Source organism: Plectropomus leopardus, chromosome 9, assembly GCF_008729295.1.
Source record: "Plectropomus leopardus isolate mb chromosome 9, YSFRI_Pleo_2.0, whole genome shotgun sequence".
Taxonomy (NCBI): domain Eukaryota; kingdom Metazoa; phylum Chordata; class Actinopteri; order Perciformes; family Serranidae; genus Plectropomus; species Plectropomus leopardus.
Window position 1 is genome coordinate 12,503,558 of NC_056471.1, and position 27,389 is coordinate 12,530,946.

At 41.0% G+C, this 27,389-nt stretch overlaps 1 protein-coding gene across 4 annotated transcripts in view; it reads left to right on the forward strand.

Annotated features, from left to right (window-relative positions):
- Nucleotides 1-2,719: 2,719 nt before the first annotated feature.
- Nucleotides 2,720-27,389, forward strand: part of ankhd1 (ankyrin repeat and KH domain containing 1) — a 32,951-nt gene continuing 8,281 nt past the window's right edge. The window contains exons 1-29 of one of the 4 annotated variants that reach the window (XM_042493777.1): nucleotides 2,720-3,161; nucleotides 6,479-6,632; nucleotides 15,334-15,490; nucleotides 15,692-15,854; nucleotides 16,033-16,180; nucleotides 16,274-16,507; nucleotides 16,942-17,036; nucleotides 17,895-18,056; nucleotides 18,753-18,834; nucleotides 19,047-19,238; nucleotides 19,324-19,433; nucleotides 19,691-19,778; nucleotides 20,752-20,879; nucleotides 20,989-21,132; nucleotides 21,252-21,354; nucleotides 21,511-21,773; nucleotides 21,947-22,234; nucleotides 22,334-22,757; nucleotides 22,853-22,992; nucleotides 23,104-23,215; nucleotides 23,711-23,856; nucleotides 23,953-24,095; nucleotides 24,594-24,807; nucleotides 24,941-25,116; nucleotides 25,482-25,644; nucleotides 25,735-25,830; nucleotides 25,925-26,041; nucleotides 26,798-26,966; nucleotides 27,097-27,293. In XM_042493777.1, the coding sequence (XP_042349711.1) occupies nucleotides 2,883-3,161; nucleotides 6,479-6,632; nucleotides 15,334-15,490; nucleotides 15,692-15,854; nucleotides 16,033-16,180; nucleotides 16,274-16,507; nucleotides 16,942-17,036; nucleotides 17,895-18,056; nucleotides 18,753-18,834; nucleotides 19,047-19,238; nucleotides 19,324-19,433; nucleotides 19,691-19,778; nucleotides 20,752-20,879; nucleotides 20,989-21,132; nucleotides 21,252-21,354; nucleotides 21,511-21,773; nucleotides 21,947-22,234; nucleotides 22,334-22,757; nucleotides 22,853-22,992; nucleotides 23,104-23,215; nucleotides 23,711-23,856; nucleotides 23,953-24,095; nucleotides 24,594-24,807; nucleotides 24,941-25,116; nucleotides 25,482-25,644; nucleotides 25,735-25,830; nucleotides 25,925-26,041; nucleotides 26,798-26,966; nucleotides 27,097-27,293 (4,887 nt within the window). In that variant the 5' untranslated portion in view covers nucleotides 2,720-2,882. The remainder of the gene's footprint in view (nucleotides 3,162-6,478; nucleotides 6,633-15,333; nucleotides 15,491-15,691; nucleotides 15,855-16,032; nucleotides 16,181-16,273; nucleotides 16,508-16,941; nucleotides 17,037-17,894; nucleotides 18,057-18,752; nucleotides 18,835-19,046; nucleotides 19,239-19,323; nucleotides 19,434-19,690; nucleotides 19,779-20,751; nucleotides 20,880-20,988; nucleotides 21,133-21,251; nucleotides 21,355-21,510; nucleotides 21,774-21,946; nucleotides 22,235-22,333; nucleotides 22,758-22,852; nucleotides 22,993-23,103; nucleotides 23,216-23,710; nucleotides 23,857-23,952; nucleotides 24,096-24,593; nucleotides 24,808-24,940; nucleotides 25,117-25,481; nucleotides 25,645-25,734; nucleotides 25,831-25,924; nucleotides 26,042-26,797; nucleotides 26,967-27,096; nucleotides 27,294-27,389) is intronic. The other 3 variants (XM_042493778.1, XM_042493779.1, XM_042493780.1) reach the window with 3 other exon arrangements.

Here is a 27,389-nt window from a genome sequence, read left to right on the forward strand (position 1 = left end):
TGGGTGGTGATGAGTAACCTAGTCAGTATGAGATTATTTAGATACATTGTTGAAATCAAAGAAGAACCCAGGCCATCTGGTGGTTTTTTGCCCTTTAGCAAGGCACTTTACCTTCTGTTTTTGAAAGGCTGCTTAGTGGGCAATCGTAAGACAGTTTAATGATGGTCAGCACAAGGAATTCATAAGTGTATTTCAGAGGGAAAAAGTAACAACAACAACAACAACAAAACAAGTATAGTTTTGAAGTAATCTACTGGTTGAGTGTTTTTATTGGGCTATGTGCTTTTTATAAATAGCCTGTTCCTTATATGCATCATTTTAGTGAGAAATGTGGCACTTTTTATATTAGTTACTTTGCATTAAATCATAAAACATAATGCATCCATGTCGCCTATTTTAAACTACAACCATCTACAACATTAAAAATCTATATTAATAAATAATTAATTGTACATTATGTTGTGTATTTACTTTTCATTTTTATATTTTAGGTAATGCATGTAATACATGGTATTTTTTATATTTTAGGTGATACATGTTTACTTTTATGTCAGCAAACTTGCAGTGCAGGAGTTCTTATGAGGCATTTTATACTGTAATATTATTGCTTATTACTTAAGTTAAGGGTCCAAATAAATCTTCCAGTACTGGTGGTTGTATGGAAATGAAACACAAAATGTTAAAAAGAACGACTGGTCACCCATAATAATGATAAAGATAATGAAGCTGTGTCAGTATGCTAAATTTGACTGCAAAAAGGTGAAGCCATATATTTTTTGTTAACATGTATCTTATGTCTCACAGAATTATGAATTTTACAAATGCATCACTCATTTCCTCAGAGGAAACCTGACTTATTTGAGATGTGACACTGTTTGATTATGCAGTCACTAAAGTTCAAACAAGCTGAAACACACCTCTTTTGGCAAAGATATTCTTTCCTTACCTGATAAATAAATATAGGCATTCTAGGAAATGTGTTGAATGAGGCCCCCCTTCAAAGGGACTATTGGTTTTCATTGAAGGACAGATGCCAAACCAAGCCAAAAGTTAAACGACAACAACAATCACTGGAGTCCATTTAAAGGCTTCATTATTTGTAAGTGCTTAGAAATGAGTTTTGCCTGAGAAGACCACTGTAAGGAAGTGTATGTGCCTCAGTGAAGTCACTGGTGAAACCCATGTGTTTTTTTTTTTGTCTCTTTTACTAAAGTCACCTGAGCATACACAATAGGCTAAAGGATATGGTGGGAACACGAGTTGCTTGCTTACAACAAAACATCTATGTAGCCTACAAATTGAAGCATTTCATTTATATAACAAGTGTGATTATAATCCAAGGTCAGGGCTGGGCAATATGTTGATATTATATTGGTACTGTGATATGAGACTAGAAATCGTCTGAGATTTTGGATATCGTAATATTAAATGTTGTCTTTTCCTGGCTTTTAAGGCTGCATTACAGTAAAGTGATTTCATTTTCTAGACTTATCAGACTGCTCCAACTGTTCTATGATTTGCCTTTACATACTTAGTTATTATATCCACATTACTGATGATTATTTATTGAAAACCTCACAGCATGAATAATTTGTGAAAGCACCAATAGCCAACCCTACAGTATCGCTGCAATATCCTTATCAAGGTATTTGGTCAATAATATCATGACATTTGATTTTAGCCATATCACCCAGCCCTAGAATGACCCAACACTTCAGAAACGTCCGTCTTTTGTTTTTGTTTTTATTGAGAAACAGCATAAATTACATACTGCTATTAAACTATTAAACTATTAACCACATGCGATTTGTTTTGCCTATATATTATGTTTCCTTTGTCAGCTAAAACACTTGCAAAATGTTTTAAAATGTCTGCACAAAGAGTTTGACATGTTCCTGACCAGAATGGCAGTTTAACTGTCAACTTTTTGTTGTCTCTATTGACATTATTTTGGTAATAATTATTTTAAATCTACCTCAGATTTGTGAAATGTTCTGCTGTTTGGCATATGTAGACATGTACTGACACTAAATATTATTTTGAACCACAATTAACCCTCTAGTTTCTTCAGCTTTCAGTCAGGAACAAAAATGAACTTGAAAAAATATTGATTTAAATTTTTCAGCATGATTATTATTGATATCGACTGGCATTTTTTATCGTGCTAACATTTTTAGCCATATCGCTCAGCCTTATCGAAGGTGACAATTGTTTTTTTCTCTTGTTTTTCTCTGTGTGAATGTATTCTATTTGTCATTTTATTGACCCTTAAAATACCCTCCTTTGTTTCTTATAATTTCAAATTATTAATAGCTTACCCACGCAATTTAAGCCATAAATTACAGCCTGTGTAACTTGTGAGGTTCAGTTATTGACATTCATTGTCATTTAATATCACCTAAAATGAGTCATTAAAATTTACAACAGGTACCAGTTTATTCTCACTGTGGCCCCTCTACATATGTGATTTCCCAGCCAGAGTTTACATGAACTAGTAAAGCTAGCTACCAGTTAAGTTGGCCTACCATGTCATGTCTTGACGTTCGTTCTACAGCCTCGTGATATTGGTAAACCTAACATGACGTTGCGGTCCCATGTTTGACGAGCGTTAACGTTGACCAATTGAATACAGAACTTTTTCCCGCTGAGCCAATAGAATCGTCAGGATTTCCTACAGAGGCGGTCTTTCTGAGAAACAGTGCGTATCGGGTTAGGTTGTTAGAAAGTTAATGGCTGGGGGAAAGAGATCCTCCTCAACCCTCGCTTCGGGAGAGTTTTTGGATTCCCTGAAGTAAAATCACGCTAATATCCTAAAAGAAAGAGCCTGGACGGACGTTTAAGTCAACAACTAGCTCGTGAACACACGTATCGTGAACATAAGTATGCAGGATGCAGTAGCCGGGACGGCAATGCTGACGGACGGCTTCGAGGACGAGATTGACTCGGTGACTCCTCGCTCCCCAGTGGCAGGGATGGGGGTAGGAGCGACACCAGGAGGAGTCGGACTAGGGGGCATTGGGATTGGTGTAGGTGGGAAGAAAGTACGTTTGTACGGCGAACCAGGCGGGCCTGCAGCAGAAAGACTGGATTTCAAACTAGCGGCCGCGGCCGTCCTCTCCTCGGGTCCAGGATCCGGCAGCGACGAAGACGAGGTTTCAGAGGTAGCTACGCTAAGCTAAGCTAGTTAGCTAAGCCTAACCAGAGAGCTAGGCAACATTCCTCTCCTAGCGCGAGCTGGCTGCTAGCTAGCGATTAGCTCGCAGTTGGCAACCACCCCCTCCCAGGCCGCTGAAATTACGTAAAATAAACCAGCACTTTGATCGAATAACACCTGCTGCGAGTTCAGATGCTTATGGAGTGTTTGATGTCGATCGTGTTTGGTGAGACACGGGCAGTTGTTCACGCTGAGCGGCTGAAATGTTTTATTTATGCAGCGCAGGCTGTGACCACGGCCTAGTTCGGGTGGAAGCGACGACGGCCTCGTTCGGTGCTGTCGTCTCGCAACACCCATCACAAGTTTGCAGCTCTTCCAACAGCTTTCCAGCCACAGCAAATGGAAGATGCCCGTAAACCCACGGACGCACACGGCCGTCTAACTATCTGCCATTTCGTAGTTGTGGTGCAATTACGTCACTTTTCCAAATCATGTAAATTAACTCCGATCGAGCTAACTTTTCGATACGTATGGATTATGCTTTTGCCTCGCGGAACTCCTCGAATTTTCTCAGTCGGTGTTGACAAATAAACCAGATGTTTTTTTCCCATCCTTCCCCTGTTTCGGTCAGATAGCCACCTCCACTCTGTAAACTCGATTTGCTTTGTCACAATTGAGAGCAGCTAGAGTTCATGTTTGAGAGGTGTCCAACTTTCCATGTGCTGGCAGTCACACACGGGGACAGGTGTGATGGCATCTCCTCCTCTGCTAAACATACTTCAGACATGTTTTATTGTAGCTCCGATGGATACATAGATTAAACAGAATATTTGTTGCCACAGCACAAATTTGATATGTCACCTGAAGTCACCTTTTCAGCTGACAATGTGACTAAACCGCCTCCTTGGGGATTTTCACAAAGATAATGAAAAGGTTACTTTGTCAAAACCAAACTATTTTTGCTGAATGTCTTGCCTAATGCGAGCCGTCTGTATTAAGATATGAGGACATATCAGCCACACTATTATCATATAATCGAGTTTACAATATCATATGACTGCACCAGACACATGGATGGGACTTGTCAGTCTCCTAGATAGCAAATGTATTATTTGCTCAAACGTTTCAAAGGTCTCAGCTTAATGGCATTTCTATGGTAAGGTAATATTCATTATCATGTAAGGAGTGATGCAGCATTTACCGGCAGAAACACTACCATCAAGGAGGTATGGGTGTGGGGAGAATTTGCACATTACCTGTTGAGCTGTCTATCTTATACTTCACTTACATCTGACCAAAGGGGAATCTGCCTGAAACACACTACAGGCGTGACAGTGAGGATGTCAGCTGATATTAATGTCAGTATAACCTGGTCATTTTTGCCTGAGCATCAGCTGTGTACTAGCAGAAGAGGAACATATCAAGTTTGACCATTACAGTCCTGGCAGTTTAATTTAATCAAATTGCAAATGTGTGTCCTCCGTGTCATGTTTCTTCACTCACCCAGCCTCCTATAGAAGCCTGAAAGGGAGTGTTTGTTGTGTTGTTTTACTCCAGTGGAGAGCTCACTGCTCTGGGCAGTAGCTAAAATCTGAGCCCCAGGATTAAGCAGATGCCATTCTAGGCCTTTCCAGCTCTCTGGATACCAACACTCTGGGAACTGTAGTTCATTAATAGTGGAGACTGATGTCCATTGTTGATTATAAAGGCCTTCGTAGGACTACATCCCCCATGGGTTGTTTTGCTGTGCGTTTCTATCGTATAGCTGAATTCCTGCACATTGCTGAATGCTGCTGACTCTCTCTCAACATTTGCTCTATAGGCTAGGCCCTGAAAAGTCAGCTGCAGCTTATGGATGGTCATAGACGGGCATTGTTACTGTTTCAGTTTTTGTCAAAGGTTGTTTTGTAAACCGTTAAATGATGTGAATGTTTGTAATTTATTCTAAATCTTAAAATTATTTTAAATCATACCTCCTAGGTAGGCTGAGCTAGTTGTAATGTCTGTTATTTTTATCATTCTCAGTAGAGCTAATGTTACCTGGTCTAAAACACAGGATAAACGATTGACTCAAACATTTCTCAAGGCGTACCGATGTTTGGGACTGTAAGGAAGTCTCTTTTTGTGAAACAGTCATTTGTGTTGTAGGTACATTTTTTTCACTAACACTGTAAATAGAGGTCAATGTAAAAGGGTATACTTTACCCACAAAAGGTTTAATCTGATGAAAGTGTTCTTAAAATTAAAAGCGCTAATCTGTAGTTTCAATTTAGCCACTGCACAGTCCACTTTATATTTCTAAGGCTGGTGTGTTGGCATTTTTTTTTATTGCTCAGTTTTATTGAGATACTAGTACATGTAGTTAGATGAAGCTAGCGTTTAGATTTAGTCCACCTGTTTACCAAAATATGTAATAAGAAATTTCCAAAACTACTTGTGGTGCAAAAAAGTTACTGAAGTACCACCTGTAGAATCTGAAACACAGGAATTGCAACCAGCGGTTGCGTTAAAATAGACTAAATATAAACACAAACTAAACTGAATATAAGCAAGTCAGCTTACAGATCTTTTGGTGTTTTGGTGTTTGTTTTTCAATGTTTTTAAATTGTTGACATAAATAATGTTCTATTTTAAGAACATTTTATCTGTTTTTAATTGTGAGTAGATGAAAAACACCGTTTATCACCTCTACAGTAACATATGTGAGTATATCTGTATTTATATGGTAAAAAAATATGGATCGGGGCTTGAGTAACATTTACAAAAACATTCGTTGATGCCGTAGCTCCACTAAGAAGTATATTAAACAATGTTTGTTGTTTTATTAAAGGTTGTGTTTATTATGTTGACTCAGTTGCCGTGTATCGGAAAAATTAAATCTAATCAGATTGTAACATTTGATAACCAACAGGGCAAAAGCGCAGGTATGAGTCTGTGGTGCTGTATTTGGGCAACTGATTCTCAGCTGAGTCTCTCAATGTGTGCAGAGGTTTTAATTCCTGGCCGAAGCACTTCCTGTGCTTTGACCCTCGTATCCCTGTGCTCATTTTTGCTCTCCCTCTGTTGAAAAAAAACCCCCATAAGTAAATAAGGACAGCATGCCTCGTCTTTTTTTAGTTGGTGTGTGGGGCTACTTGCAATGGAAATAAGAAGATATATTGAGCAACATAATGTGTGTTACAATGTTTTCACACTTGATCTTAAGTTATTCTATTATTATTATTATTATTATTCTATAATACTGGCCAAGGTCTAGACTTTACATACATTTAAAATAAAGAGCCAATAATAATTCTTTCACCCTTCTCTCTGTACCTCCTCCAGGTGGAGTCATTCATTTTGGACCAGGAGGACCTGGATAACCCCATCATGAAGACAGCGTCAGAGTTGCTTTTGTCCAGCGCCACAGATGGAGTAGATTTGAGGACTGTTGATCCAGAGACACAGGCTCGACTTGAAGCTCTACTGGAAGCTGCAGGTACGACTGCTCTGTCAACTGCGACTGAATTCAGCTTAAGACTTGACACATATTAATTTGTAGCTGACCAGTGCCTCACTGGCCACACCCATTTTAAACCAACAAGTCTTAATTTGTCCTTTAACGTATAGTAACTGTGAGTAAGTAAAACCACACCTTTCTGCCTCAGCTTTTCTTCCCCATCCCTTTCAAATCCCAACAAAAGTGTAGGTCTTGGTTTGTATATGGCCTCAGGTGGAAATGGCAATAAAGAGAACCTGCCAGTTCTGCAAGTGTCATATCAGCACATAGTTTGAAAGTGATTTGGGTAAATTAGTTTGATTAGAACTTGTAATCTAGGTGTAAGAAGGTCTGTGGATTAATCCATTAGGGCTGGGTGTCCTGGCCTCGTTTGGGCTTATGAACATTACCGGGCAGATTAACGCTGCAACGCACTTGAGCCTCCACAGCATGCAGAGAGCCTGGGTTGAACGGCTAATGACTAATCTCATTCTATTCCCCTTTCTCCCTGACTAGTCGGAACAGAAGAGGTGGCAACTTATCTATTTGCTTAAGATCTGTTACAACTTGCACATTATTAATCATAACATCTTTAATGTTTCCTTATATTGATTTGGGAGTTCTTTAGTGTGTTTCTATAATATATAGAGAGAGCAGTGTCTGTGTGAAATGGTTGTGGCAGGAAGATTTGGAAAACCTCTCTTCATTCTCTGTGCAATCAAAGTAGCCAAAAAGATGTCATGTGTCTGGTGATGTTTATGATTTGTAGACTTCAGGCAGTTGTTTCATGCAGAAGATTTGCAACCAGTTCTGTTTAATATATCTTTGAGGTCATTTGAATTTTTCCAATACATTTTAGACCCTCAAACTTGGGGACTATATATGAATCTGATGTGGATTTAAACTCTTCAACTTAAAATTGAACTATAGCACGCTACCCTCCATAGCTATTGTGTGATTCCAGCTTTGTGCTGGATTAAAGAGCCAAAATAACAAAACATTTTGAACTTCAGCATTTTGTTTTTGTGGGGAATGAAGAGAGACAGTCCATACCCCCTGGCACAAAAGTTGACTGACACTCTTCTCTTAGTGAATATAATAAATAAAAATAACATAGAAAAGGTTATTATACTAAATAATCCAGGAAACCATTAAAGGAGAGGAGTACTTTTGCTATATTTTCTTTATGTAGATAGTATTATACAGATAATCACATAGATGTATTTTTGTATTATTGAACTGGCTTTTCTAGCCCACTCTAGAACGTTAACATGAACAATAAATATAAATATACTATTTAAATTGTTTTTCTAACTTAAGTGGATGGCGAAGTCTACATCACAGCCATAATGACAACCACAGTAGCGAACGTTAACATTGGGATCACTCTTATTGCGATTTGATGAATTATGTAAACACTGACAGCCAATCAAAATCCATTTACAGGGGCGTAAGCCGCTGACACAGCTGGAGCGCGCAGCACATGCTTTGCTCCACTGTTAACAGAGCGTTATTGTTTTTTCAGCGTGGATGCTCGCTCACGTTGGTATCGTCATAGGTGTTGTATTTGATGTGAATGTCCTTTAACCTAGAACAGGTGTAGGCTAAGCGTGTACTGTGCCAATGTATAAAATCAGTAGGTGTAAGAAAACATACAATAATTATCAGATAAAATGTTCTGTCGGTCCATATTAAAGGACTTAAGCTTGTGAACTGTTGAAAAACCTCGATAGTGACACCCCTAATGCTTTGAATGATGCCCTCTTAAATGTATTTTATGTGATTAGGGATTTTCTGTTTGCTTTATCAAGCTTGTTGTAAGTGTTGTAAAGAGACTACTTGTACCCAGCAGACTTACAGTATATAGAACAAATGCAAGAAGTAAGACAAGTCATCATGGATTATTCATGAAAGGTACTGATACTGCCATACTTGGCCCAATATCTGCTATTCTCTCGTTAATAAAACTGTAATGTGATGAGAAAAAAATGGCAGTATAATGGGCAAAGCAGGAGTGTAAAACCTAACATAAACTATAAAAAAAGGATGAAAAAACTGATAAAAGATTCTGAAATTGGATAAATCAATCATTGGAGATTTGTAGAGGCCTTCCAGAGAGTATAGTTGTGGCCACTTTATGAAGTACACCTGTACATTCTGTTGCAATTCAATACAACAGCTGTGCCATATAATTTACCCTTTCAAAGTTTTTTATGTTCAAGTTTTGGATTTTTTGGAAATTTTTTTAAATTTTTGGATAATTTTTTTCGGGCTTTTACTGCCACTATTTGAAAGGACAGTGTACGTGCGTGTGAAGGGGGGGGGGCATTCAGCAAAGGGCCGAAATCGAACCTACGGCCGCTGCAGCAAGGACACAACCTCTGTATATGGGGCGGCGCTCTATCCACTGAGCCACCAGGCGCCCCACAACACCACCACGATTGGGAAAATAATTGTATTAAATTGTACAGGTGGACCTAATAAAATGGCTATTGAATGTATATAACATCATATCAGTGTTTTAGCAAAGCATAATTTTATTGAGATTTCTTTGACTGTAACAAGCCAAAACAAAAAGTTCTTAATGTGTTGCTGCTGCAAGCCTCAATCAGGGGACGTCTGTTTCAGCTATTGATCAGTCAGTTGGTCAAAGTGGACTTACAGACTAAAATGCTCCTTTAGAATTTCAGACAGTTTCAAAGTGATAAAAATATTCTTTTGGAGGGCAGAATATTAAGAGGTCTGCATCACCTGTTATAATTTAATTGTCGTGTTGCTTTCTGCAGCACTCAGGTGTGCATGGATGTGAAAATGGGCATTCCCCCACGTGTTCTCTCCTCTCCAGTGATCTCAGTGCTGCTTCCAACACAGTTTTTGCTCCTGCTGAACTGCTTATTTCTGCTGTATTGCCAGCGATTATAGGCAGTGCGTTTTCTGAAAAGAGATGAGAAAAGTGTGACAGAAATCAGCAACTTCTAAACAACAGCTGTGGCTGCTCGATTATGGCAAAAATTATAATAATAGATTATTTTGGTCTCGTTATTTAACCCTCTTACTCATTGACTCTGAAAAGATGCATTTATTGAAAGAAGTTTTTTAAGCTTGTCTTTTAATGTTGAAATTCAACTACGGATGGCTCATTGGTCATAATTCTTTAATAACAGTTAAGGCGCTCAAATGCAGGCATATCATCAATTAGAGAAATAAATAACGCAAATGTCATTAATGAAATTTTCCATCATAAGACTCTGACCTGTTGATTTCTGGGCTGCAGCTTGCGCTCGATCAAACAGGACAGACAAAACGGACTGACTCGAATGGACACATTGAAACAGGGCTCAAGAACTTTGACTATATGCCTTAATTCGATATTCTCCACGACATACAGCATATGTGAGTGTGGTAGTGCAGCTGTAATGATCAACACTCTGTAGCATTAGTTATAAGGTGGGTAAGCCTGAGTCTGCAGTGTGAGGCAGGACTCACCTTCCAGTCTGTTTTTTGTTTTTTTTTCTGCTATTCGACAGATTTAGGTGATGCTGTTGTAGAAGAAAATTTAGCAGCCATCCTGACAGCTCCGCCTTGCGTTGTAATGAGAGCTCAATAGGGTGCACCTTCAGTGGTCACAGTGGCAGCAGGTTATTTTTGGAAATATAATTTGGCAATACTGAGTGCACCACTTTAAAGGAAAATAGTACACCGGATTTATAAAACAAGACAAAAGAAGAGCACTATTGTGAAAAGGAATGTGGCATAATAATCATTTCATCTCAATGATTGTGTTTTTTAAAATTGTTGGAAGCTGAACATAAAATTAAATTAACAATCCAGCCCTAAAAATAACTAGGGAAGGTGTGTGTGATGGACAGGTTCTCCCCTGTCATGATGACCAACCTTTTGCCTCTCCTTTAAAGACCTCTTATTTTATCAGATATCTTATACATACACTTTAAAATGTGCCCTTTGGAGTCAGTGAACAGAATTTTGTGATGCACATGTGCACAAATTGTTGGTCTATAGTGCTCCACTAGTGCATGTGCAAGGACGCATGTACACACTGAGCATGGTTGTGACATTATACACATTTCTGCTGACTGCAGAAAACAGCAGAACATGTCAACAGTGGTTGTATCGTAAAAGCGGAGAAAAGACTTTTGGCAAACAGAAACAATACACAAAAATACATTCAACAGGTGTAAAAAAATTAAGAAATACATTGACATAGTTCTAAGACCATAAGCGTATAAACAGTGTAGTGTAGGGAGTATCATTGAATGTAAACGCAACAGTTTACAGTTATTATACTACTTTTTGAGCTGAAACATCACATTCTCTTTTTGGGGATCCCTTGCTGCTCCATGTTTGGAAATGAAATCATGTGGGCTTGCTGTCATCATGTCACTTGTAGAAAGGTCAGTCTGTTACAGTGTCAGCGTGTCAAACGTTTTATGCTAGTCATTCCTAGATGAATCTTCTCAAAACAGTGTCAGACGTCAGTACTCTCAGCTCAAAGAAAGAGGTACAGATTCATTTGTTTCACACCATAAAAACTCAGACACTCCAAAGTTCTGTACTTGAATGGACACCAGTGCATTAAGTAACATTTAAAACAACAATTTAGATAAAAGGAAAATGCAGTAAAACAAAGTTAAATGTAACGAAAACCAATGTACACACGAATAAATGCAGTGTAAACTCAACAATGAGTTTTTACTTTGTCTCACCAGTCCTAGTTAATACAGCAGTATAAATGTTGCAGAACAACAACACTAAAGCAGAAATTAAAAAAACAAAACAATCAAACACACAACAAGGGTTACAGGTTCAGTGCAGTTATGGTCCTGTAATAAATAGCCTCAATCTAATGAAGTGAAAGTCAAACGGACAAAAATAATAAATCAACTGCAGAGAAAATTAGTTAGTTCTTATGCTAGCTAGCATTTTTTAAGATCTGTGTCTCTGAACTGTAGATGAACAATAGAGGCTATTTATAAATAAATAGATATAGCTGTCAAAGTGTGCTCAGTATCTTATCTGGTTGTAAATTTTTTTTTAACCATTTTTTTCTGCAGTTAAGTAGTTGAGAGGCATCTCTTTTCTTTAACAAAGGGATGTGTTTTTCCTCACTGGCAACAAAAGGTAAACAGGGTTTTCAGACTACACACACATTTACATCAGTGTTAATGTTACTATAATAAACACCAGATAGTGCAGTAACTCTTTCGCCAAGACTCACCAGCTCTAACATTGCTACATCTTATCCAGAGTGAAACACATACCACCTGCAGCCTGTTATACTGACCACTACTAGAAGCCTACATTTGACCCATTTTCTTAAATTATTGGACACTATCTTAGTCAAGGACTGCCCCAGTGATGACTTGATTTTAAAACCTGTCAGCTAAATGTATTGACAGCTTTGTGTCAGACAAGGTAGATATACAATAAGGTAGATATTGGAGTAATCATAACCAAATTCACAGACATGAAGCTAGAGAAAATGAAATATCACAGTATTTTTGTCCAGATACCACAATATCAATTTTGCGATGGGTTACCTATCGTTTCTTTCATCAAATATTTACAGAATGATATTTGATAATCATTCTATCCACATTACTCATTTAGTGGGTAAAGGCAAATAATAGAACAGCTTGAACAGTCCGCTAAAGTGCACATCTCTGAGTTAATTTGCAGTCTTAATTTTGCTATTATGTTGGAAAGGTCAGGATCCAGAGTGCTATTTCTATATATAGACAACAGCTGGGCCACAGTTTACCTCATTTGACCCCTTATTTTTGTTTTGTTAAGTATCAAACATCATGTTAAAAGTAACATGCATGCTTTCCTTCCAAAAAACCCTGAACAGTATATGGGCTCATGCAGAAGTAATGGTTCTCAATCATCACTTCTGACCCATTAGAAGTGTGTGGCAGCGTAATTTCTCTGCAGATGCTGCTCTCTGTATTTTCTTGTTTTCTGTGTTTGGGATGTTGATGGATGTGTATCTTCACAGTGTTCAGGTGAAATCAGGGCTTCATAAGAAAAAAGCAACCAGGTACCAGAGCGTAAACAGCAGGCATTCAAGAGACACAGTGCCGAAAAAAAGCGCTAACATAGCAAGACAAACGATTGTTAATCAGAGGTTGGCTTTTACTTTCACTTTTGTTAGAGAGCGTGTTTACAAACAATAATCGACAATCCTGCATAGTATACCTTAATATCATCAGATGCCAAGTAAATGTGACCCATGTGAACACAAATGTGTCTTAATCAAGTTTTTCACGTTAAATGTGCTACAGTACCCACGTAAACGTCTAAGTCACAGTGATGTCATTTTAGTGAGAATGCCAGTTGTATGTTTTAGACATGCGTTTTGATATATAAACCTCTGCTGATTTTAGCCCAACTAGATAGAAGATCATGTTACCTGTGTAAACACTTAGGAGTTTTTGCAGGGAGCACTGCAGGAGCAAGTGCTTACGGGTAAACACAGTGTATATCCCTGTCATCCTGGATTTGGAATTGATTCCACAGATCCAAACACCTTTGAGCTGCGCTGTAATAGGACAAGTCAGGTCTCAGCCAGGAGCTAAGGACACTTGATCAGGGTGTCCGCAGGTCGTAAAAAAAAGTCTTAAAATTCGATTTTTATAAAGATTAGGCCTTAAAAGTCATTAAAAGTTTGAATTTGTTAGGTCTTCGTTTCATTTATTCATCTTATAGTTTCTTTTTTTATCAAAATAGGTCAAGCTGCTCTGTAAAAGTCAGCTGTTGTTATAAATCTTTAAACCTGCCACTGGACCTAATACTTCACTTTATACTTGCAAAATGTAGATAAACCTAACTTACTGTTTTATATATTTCTATATGGGACTGCATATATTCACCTGCAATGTCTGAATAAGAAAAAGCTGATTTGTCCACAAACCGTCCTAAATTTTCTTGAACGATCTTGAAAATGTCTAGAGAAGCATTTAATACAAGTGTCTGATATGTAAAAACACCCTGCTTTATGTGGCTATTCAAAAAAAAAAAAACAGGAACAAGCTGACATTAAAACCTGGTGCAAGTGGGTCTTTTAAAATTTAATAAAAAAGATGCAAGTCATCTTGACTCCTGCAAATAAATGAGTTGCTACATCAGGAAATTAATTTATAGATGAACAAGTTGATTCATTGATGTTAAAATAGCAGATGACAACTGCTTTTATTCAGAAATTCAGTGAGGTTTAAAGGTGACTTGCTTGCAGTTTTGCGTTGGCTGTTCAAACAAACCAAACTTTTAATTAGCAACTCGGATGTTTCTCCAGATTGCATAGTGTGTTGGCGGTACACTGGGTGTAGGCTGCTCAGCGGCTAGCCAGTCAGTTACTTGTTTCGAAACACAACAAAAATATCTGCTAGTAGTCCAAGTTAGTCTTGACCTCAGTTTGAGCTCAATGTCCAGTTTGCTCATGTGAGAAAGAGTTCAACCTAAATAGCTGAAGATCACTTATTTATGTTCAATGTGTCATTTTAAGTTGTTGAAACAGAATTTTCCAAATAGTCCCTCCAAATAAAGATTAGAAGAAATTATCACCCTCAATTGGTTTCTTTGTTTTCATCAGAGTTATTTAAAGTGTGTCAAGCTCAGGCTGTTTTGGTTCAGTGAACTACTTGAATTCTCTGAGATAAAAAACACGATACAGTAAAACATTAATGATCAACTTCCTTGACCTCTTGTTTCCTTCTGCCTTTGGGAACGATTGCGAAATCGCTGTCTGAGAGCCGTGCTAAGTTTAGCTCGAGTCGCAGACCTACTGGTGAAAACACAGGAGGACCACAAGGACTGGAGCTCACTTCTGCCTGGCTAATAGATGGGTTTAAGCTGAGGCAGAAGAGTTCAAAAGCCAACACTTTTTTCCTTCTCTCTTGGCTCTTCTTGCTTCCTTTTTTTGCCACATGTCTTTAAAACATATGCTGCCACACACAATGCAAACTCTTGAATGGTTTCATTAGTTGGGAAATGGTCCTTGTTCTGTCTTCTGAAAGAGATCTTTCAGTGAAGGCCATTAGAAAAAGCCGTTTTTTCCCCTCCTGCTTGCTCTTCCCTTTCGTTCCCCTCTTTGGCTTTTCTTCTCTGTCATGACAAACACGCACACACAAACACATTTTTCACTCAAATGGCATTTTGTTTATTCTCCCAGCTGTGTTTTTCTCCATGGCTGACCACTGTCTTCACTTTCTGTCTCTCTCACATTCACTGCCTCTTACCCATCTATAATTCACACAGGATGAGACCTTTTCTATTCAACCATTAACAGCCTGGACTTTTATCTACTAGCCCATGTGACTAACATTCCCTCCTTTACTGTACTCATTCAAGTTCCGGTCACAGATCTGTTCGTACCTGGACACTCCCACAGTAGCCCAGCAAATATTGTTGTTGACCCAGTCATTGGCAAAATTATTGGAATTAATAAGAATCATAGATGGTGTATTGAAAGTAATGAAAAAAAGATATTGAGCCATATTAACAAATGCTTGTGTGTGTTTTCTGTGTGTGATTTTTTTTTTTCTTTTTCCTCTTTGTGTATGCTGCTACTAACCCTGGATTGGATTGGCTGGACTGGACTTGCTTCTTCAACTGGTCTGGTGTGGTTGTGCTCCCCTGTGGTTTGCCTTGCCCTATGCACCTCTGCCCTTTTGGTGTTCGGCAGGCATCGGTAAACTGTCCACTGCCGATGGTAAAGCTTTTGCAGACCCCGAGGTGCTACGGCGACTGACGTCATCTGTGAGTTGCGCCCTGGACGAAGCCGCAGCAGCCCTGACCCGCATGAGAGCTGAAAACACACTCAATGCCGGCCAAGCCGACAAGTATGTATCTCGCCCATACCGACACTGGCGTTTGTCAGTTTGTCATGTACACATAGTAATAAATCAGTCGGTATACTCTAATATGCCCACCATGTCTTCTGTCAAATCTGAATTGCACATACAGTGTGATTGCATGTGTGTGTTGGCGTTAATGTGAGGCGTATGTGTGTTCACCTGTCACAGTGGCAGTAATTGTAGCAGTCTGGTTATTTTCAGCCGTAGTTTAGCAGAGGCGTGCTCAGATGGGGATGTCAACGCAGTCCGCAAGTTGCTTGATGAGGGACGGAGCGTCAACGAACACACAGAGGAGGGAGAGAGCCTGCTGTGCCTCGCCTGCTCGGCTGGCTACTATGAACTTGCACAGGTATGTAGGACATGGTTTAGCATAATTGTGATTGATATGTTTACAGTGTGTAGTGCTTGTACACTAAAGTAACGTTCCTGCGAAGAAAAAATAAAACGAGGATGATATCACTAGTTGATTGTTGTGGTGACGAGCCTCCATGCTTGTTTCTTAATATGTGTTCATCTTTCATCCTCAGGTTTTGTTGGCCATGCATGCCAATGTGGAGGACCGGGGCATCAAGGGGGACATAACGCCACTTATGGCTGCTGCCAGTGGAGGTTATGTCGACATCGTCAAGCTGCTTCTGGTCCACGGGGCAGATGTTAATGCACAATCCTCCACAGGTAAAACCCCCTCCTTTCCCCACAATTACAATTATTTCCTAAACTCCTTGTGTTTGCCATTAATCTGCCATTAATCTCTCCTCTGTTTTCCAGGCAACACAGCTCTGACGTACGCATGTGCAGGTGGCTTCGTGGATGTAGTGAAGGTGCTGCTGAAAGAGGGTGCTAACATTGAGGACCACAACGAGAACGGACACACACCTCTGATGGAGGCGGCCAGTGCGGGCCACGTAGAGGTGGCCAGGGTACTCTTGGAGTATGGCGCCGGCATCAACACACACTCCAATGAGTTCAAGGAGAGTGCTCTCACACTTGCCTGCTACAAAGGTCAGAATGCAAATAAAGTGTCTGTCCTGTTGATTATTTTATTCAAAGGTCCAGTGTGTAGGATTTTGCGGCACCTATTGGAAGAAATTGTATATATTATTCATTTCTATGTTTTCATTAGTTTATTATCACCTGAAAATATGATTTTTGTGTTGTTAATATCTTCATAAAGAGTGAGTCCTCTTCCACAGAGTCCAGCAGTTGTCCTAAACTACTTTAAAATTGAAAAAACAAAACTGGCTCTAGATTGGGCCTTTTGCGTTTTCAAGCCAGCCACCATAGATGTCCTCTTAAGTTTCAGCTCTGCAGGCTAATCATTAGTTTCCCATTAAATCAGACACACTGGACCTTTAAGTCCAGTGCCAGTAACATGCTTTTTTCTAATATTTGATGATAAAAGGTTTACAAAATGGATTTATGTTTGTCCTCTGCAGGTCACTTGGACATGGTGCGTTTTCTGTTGGAGGCTGGAGCAGACCAGGAGCATAAAACAGATGAGATGCACACAGCACTGATGGAGGCGTGCATGGTGAGCATCTGACCCAAACCATTACCAAAATATTTTTTCTCCAGGGTCAGTTCACGGTTCCCCTTGTTTTGTCATTGCCTGTTTTTTGAGTTTCAAACAAACACTGCATTTGTTTTTGTTACATCTATTTTGATTTATTCAAAGTTTTAATTTATTTCTATATGACTGTTGTTTTAATTTGAGTCAACCACCAAAATCATCAAAATTGCCATAATTTTATGTCACACTGTATATCTATAGACTGCCTTTTGCATCACTGTCAGAGTACACATCCAACATTACAGCCACTTCAAAATAAAAGTTTGGATAAGCTAATGCGATGTCTAAACTGACAACAGAGCAGCTGCACACCTTCAGTGCTGACACTCTGAATCACTTTGACAGAACAGTTATGTATTTATGTGCTCAGGTTGGGAAAAAGCACAGGCTTTAAATGTCTGTGTCACGTGAATGATTTTAACCACCTCACCTAAAGTTTGATGATATGTTTTCTTTTAACGGAGGCTAGTCCAATTTTGGAAAGGATGTGTCCGGTTTTTAAATAAATAAATGGAGCAAATAATTTTGAGAAAGCTGGATTATGTTCATCATATTTCCATCTTCCTCCATGGATATAAATGATTACACTGCTGTGAATGAAGCAATACAGCACAAAAGCATTGAAGGAAAATATTGTTTCATTTGGAGTCATTAGGAGTTGTTTTGTAACTGAATTATAGCATGCTGCTTTAAAACTGAATCGTGACGAGCCCAGAGATTCACGAGCTCATGCAGCGTGACTGGATATTGGTTTAATTGAAAAGTGATCCCACATATTTATTCAGGTGCTTATCTCTACATTCTCTGTGTGTCTCGCTGTCCCAGGACGGCCATGTGGAGGTGGCACGGCTGCTGTTGGACAGCGGTGCGCAGGTCAACATGCCAGCCGATTCCTTCGAGTCACCCCTCACCCTCGCAGCCTGTGGAGGACACGTGGAGCTGGCAGCCTTGCTTATAGAGAGAGGAGCCAACTTGGAGGAGGTGTGTAAAGACACAGACACCTAAATACCAGCACAAGTTCGGAGAAGACCGCAAAATACAGGAGAGGCTGCAGTTGTCTTATAAATATGAATTATGAAGCTGTGTGCCAATTTTTGATTCCACACATTCTGCAGCAGAGATTTTTCTGTGAGGAGCAGCCTTTAACTGTTCGACAGTCTTACTACCTTCCTACTATTGGGATTATTGTACCGAGTACTTTTGAAGCTCTGGTCTTAGTATATGGATAGGAATTAGCGTTTTAGATAATAAATTCTTTCCTAATGGGAATGGGAATTTAATTTGTTCTTGACATTTAAATAACATTTAAAACAAGCTGCTTTGGTAATCTTTAAAAAAAATGCTAGATAGAGTGAAAATTTGAAAATGATTTGGTCATATTTCATTTCTGTTATTTAATCCTAATAAATAAAGAGTTCAGCAGTAGCAGACTTGGACAAAAGATGCCAGGCTGAGTGCTTCAAGTTATTATGATCTCTCCCCTCCCACCACACATCTTATGCAAAGATGTCGACCACAGTGTCTGTGTAAAACGACTGGCTGGTTGAAATGTTCCATCCGCTGTGAGAGTTCACAGACACGCAAGACGAGCCCAGTTCCACAACACACAGCAATCTTACAGTGAGTCATACTCGCCCTTATGTTTTCTTATCTGTGGACGCCTCTTTTTGTGCCCAGGTGAATGATGAAGGCTACACACCTCTGATGGAGGCAGCTAGAGAAGGCCACGAAGAGATGGTAGCACTGCTGCTGGCTCAAGGTAAGCAAGATTTGCTCCTCCATCTGGGAAATGGAAACTTAACTTCAGTACACCTGATCAGCCCTCTCTTTATATGTGTGTATTCCAGCAGAAATAGGGTAATCAAGAGTGTGATCTCTGAAATGATATTGACATGATTTTTTGTGCCTGTTTTGCCTTTTATGAAAACAAATCTGTCACTAATCACTAACTGTTCTTTTGTTGCTGTCCAGGTGCTAACATCAATGCCCAGACAGAGGAGACGCAGGAGACGGCTTTGACTCTAGCATGCTGCGGAGGCTTCTTGGAAGTGGCTGACTTCCTCATCAAAGCAGGCGCTGACATTGAGCTGGGTTGCTCCACGCCTCTCATGGAGGCTGCACAGGAAGGCCATCTGGAGTTGGTTAAATACCTACTGGCTGCAGGTGAGCTTGAGGAAAGGAGAACAAAGAGTATGCTTTAGTCATACCGTTGTGCTTACAATCCTAATTTCTTGGGTTTGTCATGCAGGGGCAAACGTTCATGCCACCACGGCAACAGGTGACACAGCGTTGACGTATGCGTGTGAGAATGGACACACTGATGTGGCAGATGTGCTGCTGCAAGCTGGAGCCAACTTGGTATGCCAAACTGTTAAATCCTCTTCATCACTTAACATTGTCCCTTTGTTTCTCATAGGTTCAGACAACACCAAAACCAGGTTAGATGTGTCATGAAGTCTGAGTCATTTGCTATAGTGTTAAGCAAGGCTTGTAGAACTACTGCAACAGTTTCTTGTTGAGTCACATTTCTGGACAAATATAACTCCTACTTCTCTTGTATTACCCCCTGGACTAGACTAAACTTCAACAAACACTTCTTCACCTTTGTCATATAGGAACATGAGTCTGAAGGGGGGCGGACACCCTTGATGAAGGCAGCAAGGGCGGGACATCTCTGTACAGTGCAGTTTCTTATCAGCAAAGGTGGGTAATTGACTAGCTGTTCAAGAAAAACGCCGCTCTTTTGATTTTTCTCCAAAGCCATGAAAAAGCTATTTGAGTCTCTTTCTTGTAAAATCAAGATAAAAATTCTTGATACATGCTTGTGGCCATTTTAAGCAGATTTGTTAAACTCCAGGGTTCCTAGTGTCATGGAAAATCTGGAAAAGTCATGGAATTCCACAGTCACAATTTCCTGGCCTGGAAAAGTCATGGAATTAGTAAAAACCATTGAAAGTTTTGGAAAAGTCTTAGAATTATGTTGTGCATAATGAAAATGTTATCTTCTGTGAATAAACGTGCAGGTAATGTGACATAATATCAAATTTAGTTAATGTTGCTTTAATATGTGTCGATCTGTGATGGTTTGTTTACCATCAGGTAAGTTTTTTTTTTTCCCTGCCTTCCGTCTCTCACTTCACATATGTCCACTAACTGAAATTATGTTTAAATAATTTCATCTGATATGTTTGAAAATGCCTGGAAATTTTGTCTATGAAAATGTGTGGGATCCCTGAAATTCAGACAATTCCATATCTCATACATATGCTGTGATCAAAAGCTGGAAATATGCTTGAAGATGAGTTTTAATTGATTTAAAAAAAAATGCTTCATCCTGGAACGATTTATTCTCATAGGCTGATCAATATGAAAGTGCTAAAGAAATGCGCACGTTTTGTGCACTGATGCATTGACCTTTCTATATGACACAAGTAATAGATTAATTACTAATCATGATAGCGCTTGTATTTGTAAATTTACACACAAGATTTTTTTAGAACGTTTTATTTAGGCTTAACCATCCTAATAAAGGTATAAGGTATATTTTCTATACATGATTTATCCCTAATTCCTTTGGGTTAGAGGCTTGAAAAAGTTTTCCTTTGTGACTGTAATAATCAGACTCATATCGTACAAAGTGAATTCATGTCTTCGCTCTTCTTCTCCTCTTGTCCAGGTGCTAATGTGAACAGAGCTACTGCCAATAATGACCACACAGTGGTGTCCCTGGCCTGTGCTGGAGGACATCTGGCTGTGGTGGAGCTGCTGCTGGCACATGGGGCGGATCCTACACACAGACTCAAAGTAACGCACACACTCTGGATTTAAATACGACCAGTTTGAATATTTCTGCTTGTCCTTGTGTGTGTAAAATAACATGTACTTTAACCTGTGCATGTTTTCTCTTTTGTAGGATGGTTCAACCATGTTGATAGAAGCTGCTAAGGGTGGCCACACTAATGTGGTGTCCTACCTGTTGGACTACCCCAACAACATCCTGTCTGTCCCAGCCCCCGACCTCTCCCAGCTCACTCCCCCTTCGCAAGATGCCTCTCAGGTAAATTCAGCAAGAAATCACACTTTTTATGAATGTTCTTCTGGGGAATAGATCAATGAGAGGCAGATCTAATAGTTGTTTTTGATTGCTTAGAATTAACTTGCTCTCTGCCATATCAGGTTCCTCGTGTCCCATTCCAAGCTCTCGCCATGGTAGTGCCCCCTCAGGAGCCCGACCGAGCCCCATCAAACATCGCCACTCCCCCACCCGTCTCCAGCAAAGGTAATTACTGCCTCGAGTACTGTCAGCCAGTGTGTGTACTCACAAATTTGCTGACTTAAATCAGATATTTAACTGTTATCTTCCCAATTTTAAGGCGTTTTACAGTCAGCCGAATCCCAGTCCTTAACCATTTGGATCTCTGTCTTTCAAATCCAGGCGCGTCCAAACAGAGACAAGCAGCCCTTCAACCCGGTGTCCCCAGCTCAGTTGGTCGGGGACCTGAAGCCGAGCCTCTGCCGCCCTTCCACTTGTGCCAACCTCTAGAGTGCATTGTGGAGGAGACGGAGGGAAAGCTGAACGAGCTGGGACAGAGAATCAGCGCAATTGAGAAGGCCCAGCTTCAGTCGCTAGAGCTCATTCAGGGGGAGCCGCTCACCAAAGACAAGATTGAGGAGCTGAAGAAGAGCAGAGAGGAGCAGGTATAATCCATCATCTGTTTAAGATCTGATCCCATTTTAAATCTTGTTTTTAGAACTTTGAGTGAGATGGATGTCTTTGTCCTTTTCGGCAAATTCACACTTGTATGTTATTTTGCATGCAAAGCAACGTATCAGAAATAAGGCAAACAAGGATGTGGCTGTTCCCCACTTAGGTGCAGAAGAAGAAGAAAATCTTGAAGGAGCTGCAGAAGGTGGAGCGCCAGCTGCAGCTGAAAACACAGCAACAGTTCACCAAAGAGTACATGGAGGCGAAGGGTTTAAAGGAGGAGCAGGAGGCCGGACAGAGCCAGGGCCCAGGCCCGGGTCCCGGAAGCACGACGCCCGCTCCGGGGTCGCTTCCCACCACGACAGGTGCCCAGCTCCACACCAGCTCTGACACGGATGAAGAGGCCAACAAAGATGGGGAGCAAGAGGAGCAGCCAGGAGAGGAAGGGGACGAGGTGAAGCTCTCAGTGATTTTGATTTTATGTTGTTATATGTTAATTCTGATTCCTCATATCAAACCTGGAGACTTAAGGTATTTTCTATTATATTTTCAGGAAGAGGAAGATGATGACGAAGAGGAGGGCTCAGAGGAAGAGGCAGATGGAGAAGAGGATGATTACCCCAAGCTTCCTCAGGTGGGCACAATCCTCTACAGGGATGGGCCACCGCTGCCACAGCAGCCACCTCTTCCTCCTTCACCACAGGCCCAGCCCCAGCCTCCCCCTCCGCCTCTACAGGCTGCCTTCGTCCCTATCCAACCCCTACCAGACTACAACCCTGCAGACTACCCAGGAAGCACCAGCCCAGAGCTGCAGAGGGTACTGGTGGGGCAGCAGATGCTGGGCCAACAGCAGCAGGGTCAGGGTCAACAGTTGGCTGGGTTAGGCCCAGGAATGATACCTCAGCAGGCCCCAGATGGGCTCATGGTAGCTACACCTGCACAGACGCTCACAGACACGCTCGATGACATCATGGCAGGTAAACGCACTTGTTTTTGCTTTTGACTTTTAATTCTTTCTGTTCTTATTTGATGCAAGTACCTGCTAAATCCCACTTTTTTTTCTCTGTTACAGCTGTGAGCAGCCGTGTGCCCATGCTGAACACTACAACCTCACCCACACCCCTGTCCCAGCCACCCACACAGATGCCCGCAAACATCGCTTCGCCCCCTTCGGTCCTGCCCCTCTACCCCTCTGTTGACATTGATGCACATGTAAGACGCAGTGCTGATTTTGACATTAGAGATCCTCAAAATGACAATGTAAGCGAGTACATGTATGCGCAAAGTCCTTTACCTTATTAAGAAATATTGTTTTCCTCACAGACGGAGAGTAACCATGACACAGCGCTGACGCTGGCATGTGCAGGAGGACATGAGGAGCTTGTGTCTGTCCTCATCGCACGGGGAGCCAACATTGAGCACCGGGACAAAAAAGGTATGAAAGCACCATAATAAAACGGCTTTTTCATGGAATTATGAACAGTAGGAGAGGCGTGAATTGGATTATAGTTCATGATAGACCTAACTCAGATCAAACTGATCAAATATGTCAGAAATTTTGTTATTGTATTGCCTATTTCTCTCCTAGAACCATATTTTGGTTCACTGTTTGGCTGTAATACGTGAACAGGAAGTAGGTGTCATACTGTTTCTTGTGTGAAAATGGACAAGCTCGCTGTACACAGTCCACCAGCAGGAGTGTTTATTGGTCTGGTGTTGTGCAGTGCATTCTGGTAGTTGAAGGTTTTCTGTTTTTTTGAGCAAAAGTAAACACCACACCCCTTTTCCTCTGTTTTCTCATGTCACGTGGCACCAATCTCAAAAGTATTTGTGCCTTTCTACTACATAGACAGCCAAGTTTGAACTGTAGAACAGTGAAATACTTCTTTAATTAACAAAAAAACCCTCATATTGCTTCTGTTCTCCACAGGTTTCACTCCTCTGATCCTGGCAGCCACTGCTGGCCACGTAGGAGTGGTGGAAGTGCTCCTGGACAAAGGGGGTGACATTGAGGCTCAGTCAGAGAGAACCAAAGACACGCCCCTCTCCCTGGCCTGCTCAGGGGGACGCCAGGAGGTAGACAGATTGTCTTTCAGTTAATCTTTACAATAGTGACATTCCTGTAGTTTTTTCCTGGCTTTAACTTTGCATCTGTCCCCTTTTGTCGGTCAGGTGGTTGAGTTGCTGCTGCTTCGGGGAGCTAACAAGGAACACCGCAATGTTTCCGACTACACGCCTCTCAGCCTGGCCGCATCTGGGGGTTACGTCAACATCATCAAGATACTCCTCAACGCTGGAGCTGAGATAAACTCCAGGTGAGTGACAAGAACACGAGAAGAAGTATTCACTTTGGCCCCTTGATAGGAGTGAAACATGTCTGTCCATATTAAATTCATTATCAGGGTATACGCCTTCCCCCCTGACTGAATGGTTTTAGTCCCTGAAAGTGAATAAGGTTGCACTTTTTGTGCCAAACCAATACAACATCTTTATAAAATGTGCCTTTGGGTTTTAGCCACACCCAGAAGTGATAGCATCGTGATTTACTCTGTTATAAATAAGAAGTGAGAAAAAAAAACAGTGAGGCAGTAACTCCAAAACCAAGGTTTAATAGCAGCTGCACCCTTGACAAAAGCAGTATGGCAAAAAGTGAAAATGCATGCTAAGTTTCTAAATCACAGTAAAGCAATGATGTGTACTAAAACCAAGACAAACACTCAGTGATTCATGATATGCTTTTTAGTGCACATTTAACAGTTTATTTATTTTGTTTTTTGGTCTCTTAACATTTTATATATTTACTCTCTCACCAGGACTGGTAGTAAGCTGGGAATCTCTCCTCTGATGCTGGCAGCCATGAATGGCCACGTACCGGCAGTGAAGCTGTTGTTAGATATGGGCTCTGACATCAACGCCCAGATTGAGACCAACAGAAACACAGCTCTGACCCTGGCCTGCTTCCAGGGGCGGGCTGAGGTCGTCAGTCTGCTGTTAGATCGCAAGGCCAACGTAGAGCACCGTGCTAAGGTAAGGAGTCCGAATCACATTAGCTAGATTTCCAGTTTCCAGACTTAATGGATATGTTTTTAAATATTGTGGGTCCATGCTGCCTTGGACCATGATGCAGCCTTCTTGCTAAGTGACTTCTCTGTTCATGCAGACTGGTCTTACTCCTCTGATGGAGGCAGCTTCAGGAGGTTACGCAGAGGTAGGCCGAGTGCTACTGGACAAAGGCGCCGACGTCAACGCTCCCCCTGTTCCCTCATCCCGTGACACTGCCCTCACCATTGCTGCTGACAAGGGCCACTACAAGTTTTGTGAGCTGCTTATCAACAGGTGAGTGCTGTAAGGTGTTTCTCCACAGAACCATACTCTGGTTTTCTTAAGAGATAGTCAACAACACGAGCAACTGGGGATTTAACTGTTAAGGCCTTGGAATAGATTATAATTTTCCTGCCGTTTTGTGAGTTGTTTGATGCCCAGTCTTGCTGTTTTCAATGCAACTGTATGTTGTTGTTTTATCACTCATGTTTTACATTTGAATGTTAGTTTTAGCAGAAACATGAAGGCACATTTTTTTAAAATCAGACGTCGCCCATAGATTCAGCCTGTTGCCGTCCTTGCCCTTTTTGCCACAATGTTTCACAACACATGTTTCACACAATGATTCCTTAAGACGATGCTTGTTCCTGTCTTTGCAGGGGTGCCCATATCGATGTACGAAACAAGAAAGGGAACACCCCTCTCTGGCTGGCGGCAAACGGCGGTCACTTTGACGTGGTCCAGCTCTTGGTGCATGCCAGTGCTGATGTGGATGCAGCCGACAACCGCAAAATCACCCCACTCATGGCTGCCTTTCGAAAGGTGCAGAGCTCACCAGAACCCTGACAGTTTGTGTGTTACGCTACACTTTGGCAAGCCTCTGGTTACTAACCGTTTGACTTGACTTTTCAGGGTCATGTGAAGGTGGTGCAATATCTTGTGAAGGAGGTCAACCAGTTTCCATCAGATATTGAGTGCATGAGATATATTGCCACCATCGCTGACAAAGTAGGTTGATTTCCTCTTCAGACATCAGTCTGCCTCATTTATTTGACTTAAAGATGTTAGCAGAACTTAAACTGTTGGTTTCCTGTTGTTGCAGGAGCTGTTGAAGAAGTGCCATCAGTGCATGGAGACTATCGTCAAAGCCAAAGACCAGCAGGCGGCCGAGGCCAACAAGAATGCTAGCATTCTCCTCAAGGAGCTAGACTTGGAGAAGGTAACGTCAGACTGCATAGCTGTTCTTTGGGATGATAAACCTTCGATCAGACCACTAAATTTGCAACCACCAAATCAACTGTCCTTAGCATAACTGCTATTTTGCGGTAAAGTAAACTCAATGATCTGTATCTTAAAATCTACATAAAAAATGGCGCTGCAGAGGCCACGTCTCTGGCTGGGATTAAGGGTGAGAGGATGTTCCCAAACAGTATGTTGGACACAAGGAAATAAGAGATTGGTTTTGGGTACATGTGACCCTCAGAGAGAGAAAAGTCTTTCTTTGCCTGGATGATGGTTTGTGAGAGATTTGAAGTTAGTAAAATGATAAAAAGTACTTGAGGCTACAGTTTGTCAGACATGCCTTGCAGCTTGCTGCGGGCAATGTTGAAAATGAGATAACATTAGCTTAACACAAACCATGTACGCTAGCACTTGTCATCGCCACCACAGAAGGCCCGCCTCGTAATTCATCTGATGGGACAAAGGGAAAAGATGCCAGTGATGATGGGTGCTTATCTGCTCAGAGCTGACTTTTTTTTTTTTTTCATCTCGAGGTGTACAGGGCCTTCCTTAAAACCAAGACCCGCGCAGCAACTCCAAAGCAAAACGCCTCACTCTTATTAAAAACAATTCCAAAAGGCCACCTCAGGCTGCTAAAATATACTCTGACTGATGGAAGGCCTCCTGGTTACATTGCATACAGTTGACGCGGGCAAACAGTTTTTATACAACTGTGTTTATGTGTGTGTTATAGTCCCGAGAGGAGAGCAAGAAACAGGCCCTGGCTGCTAAACGTGAGAAGCGTAAGGAGAAACGCAAGAAGAAGAAGGAGGAGCAGAAGAGGAAGCAGGAGGAAGAGGAGGGGCAGAAAACCAAGGAGGACTTCTCTGAGATGCAGGAGCAGAAGGAGGATTCAGCTGACGGTAACTTTTCATGACTTTTGCTCTAAGTTACGAGACTGCAGAGTTGTTTTTGAGTTTTGTATTACTTAGTTCTTTTGTGCTAGAATTACATGGTTTGTAACTGTGTGTATTTTACCCATTCCCCCCTCAGAAGCTGACGTTCCTATTGAGCCTCCCAGTGCAACCACCACCACCACCATTGGTATATCTGCCACCTCCACTACTTTCACTACAGCTTTTGGGAAGAAGCGAGCGAGTGTGGCAACTACTCCAAGCACCAATCGCAAGAACAAAAAGAACAAGACCAAGGACTCGCCTAATGAACCCATCATATTACAGGATCCGCAGGTGAGCACTCCTGTTTTTATCAGGAGTATTGTTTGTCTTTGCTGATTCACAATGTGCTTTGTAGATTTTATTATCAAGAATAAAAGCAGCTTTTTT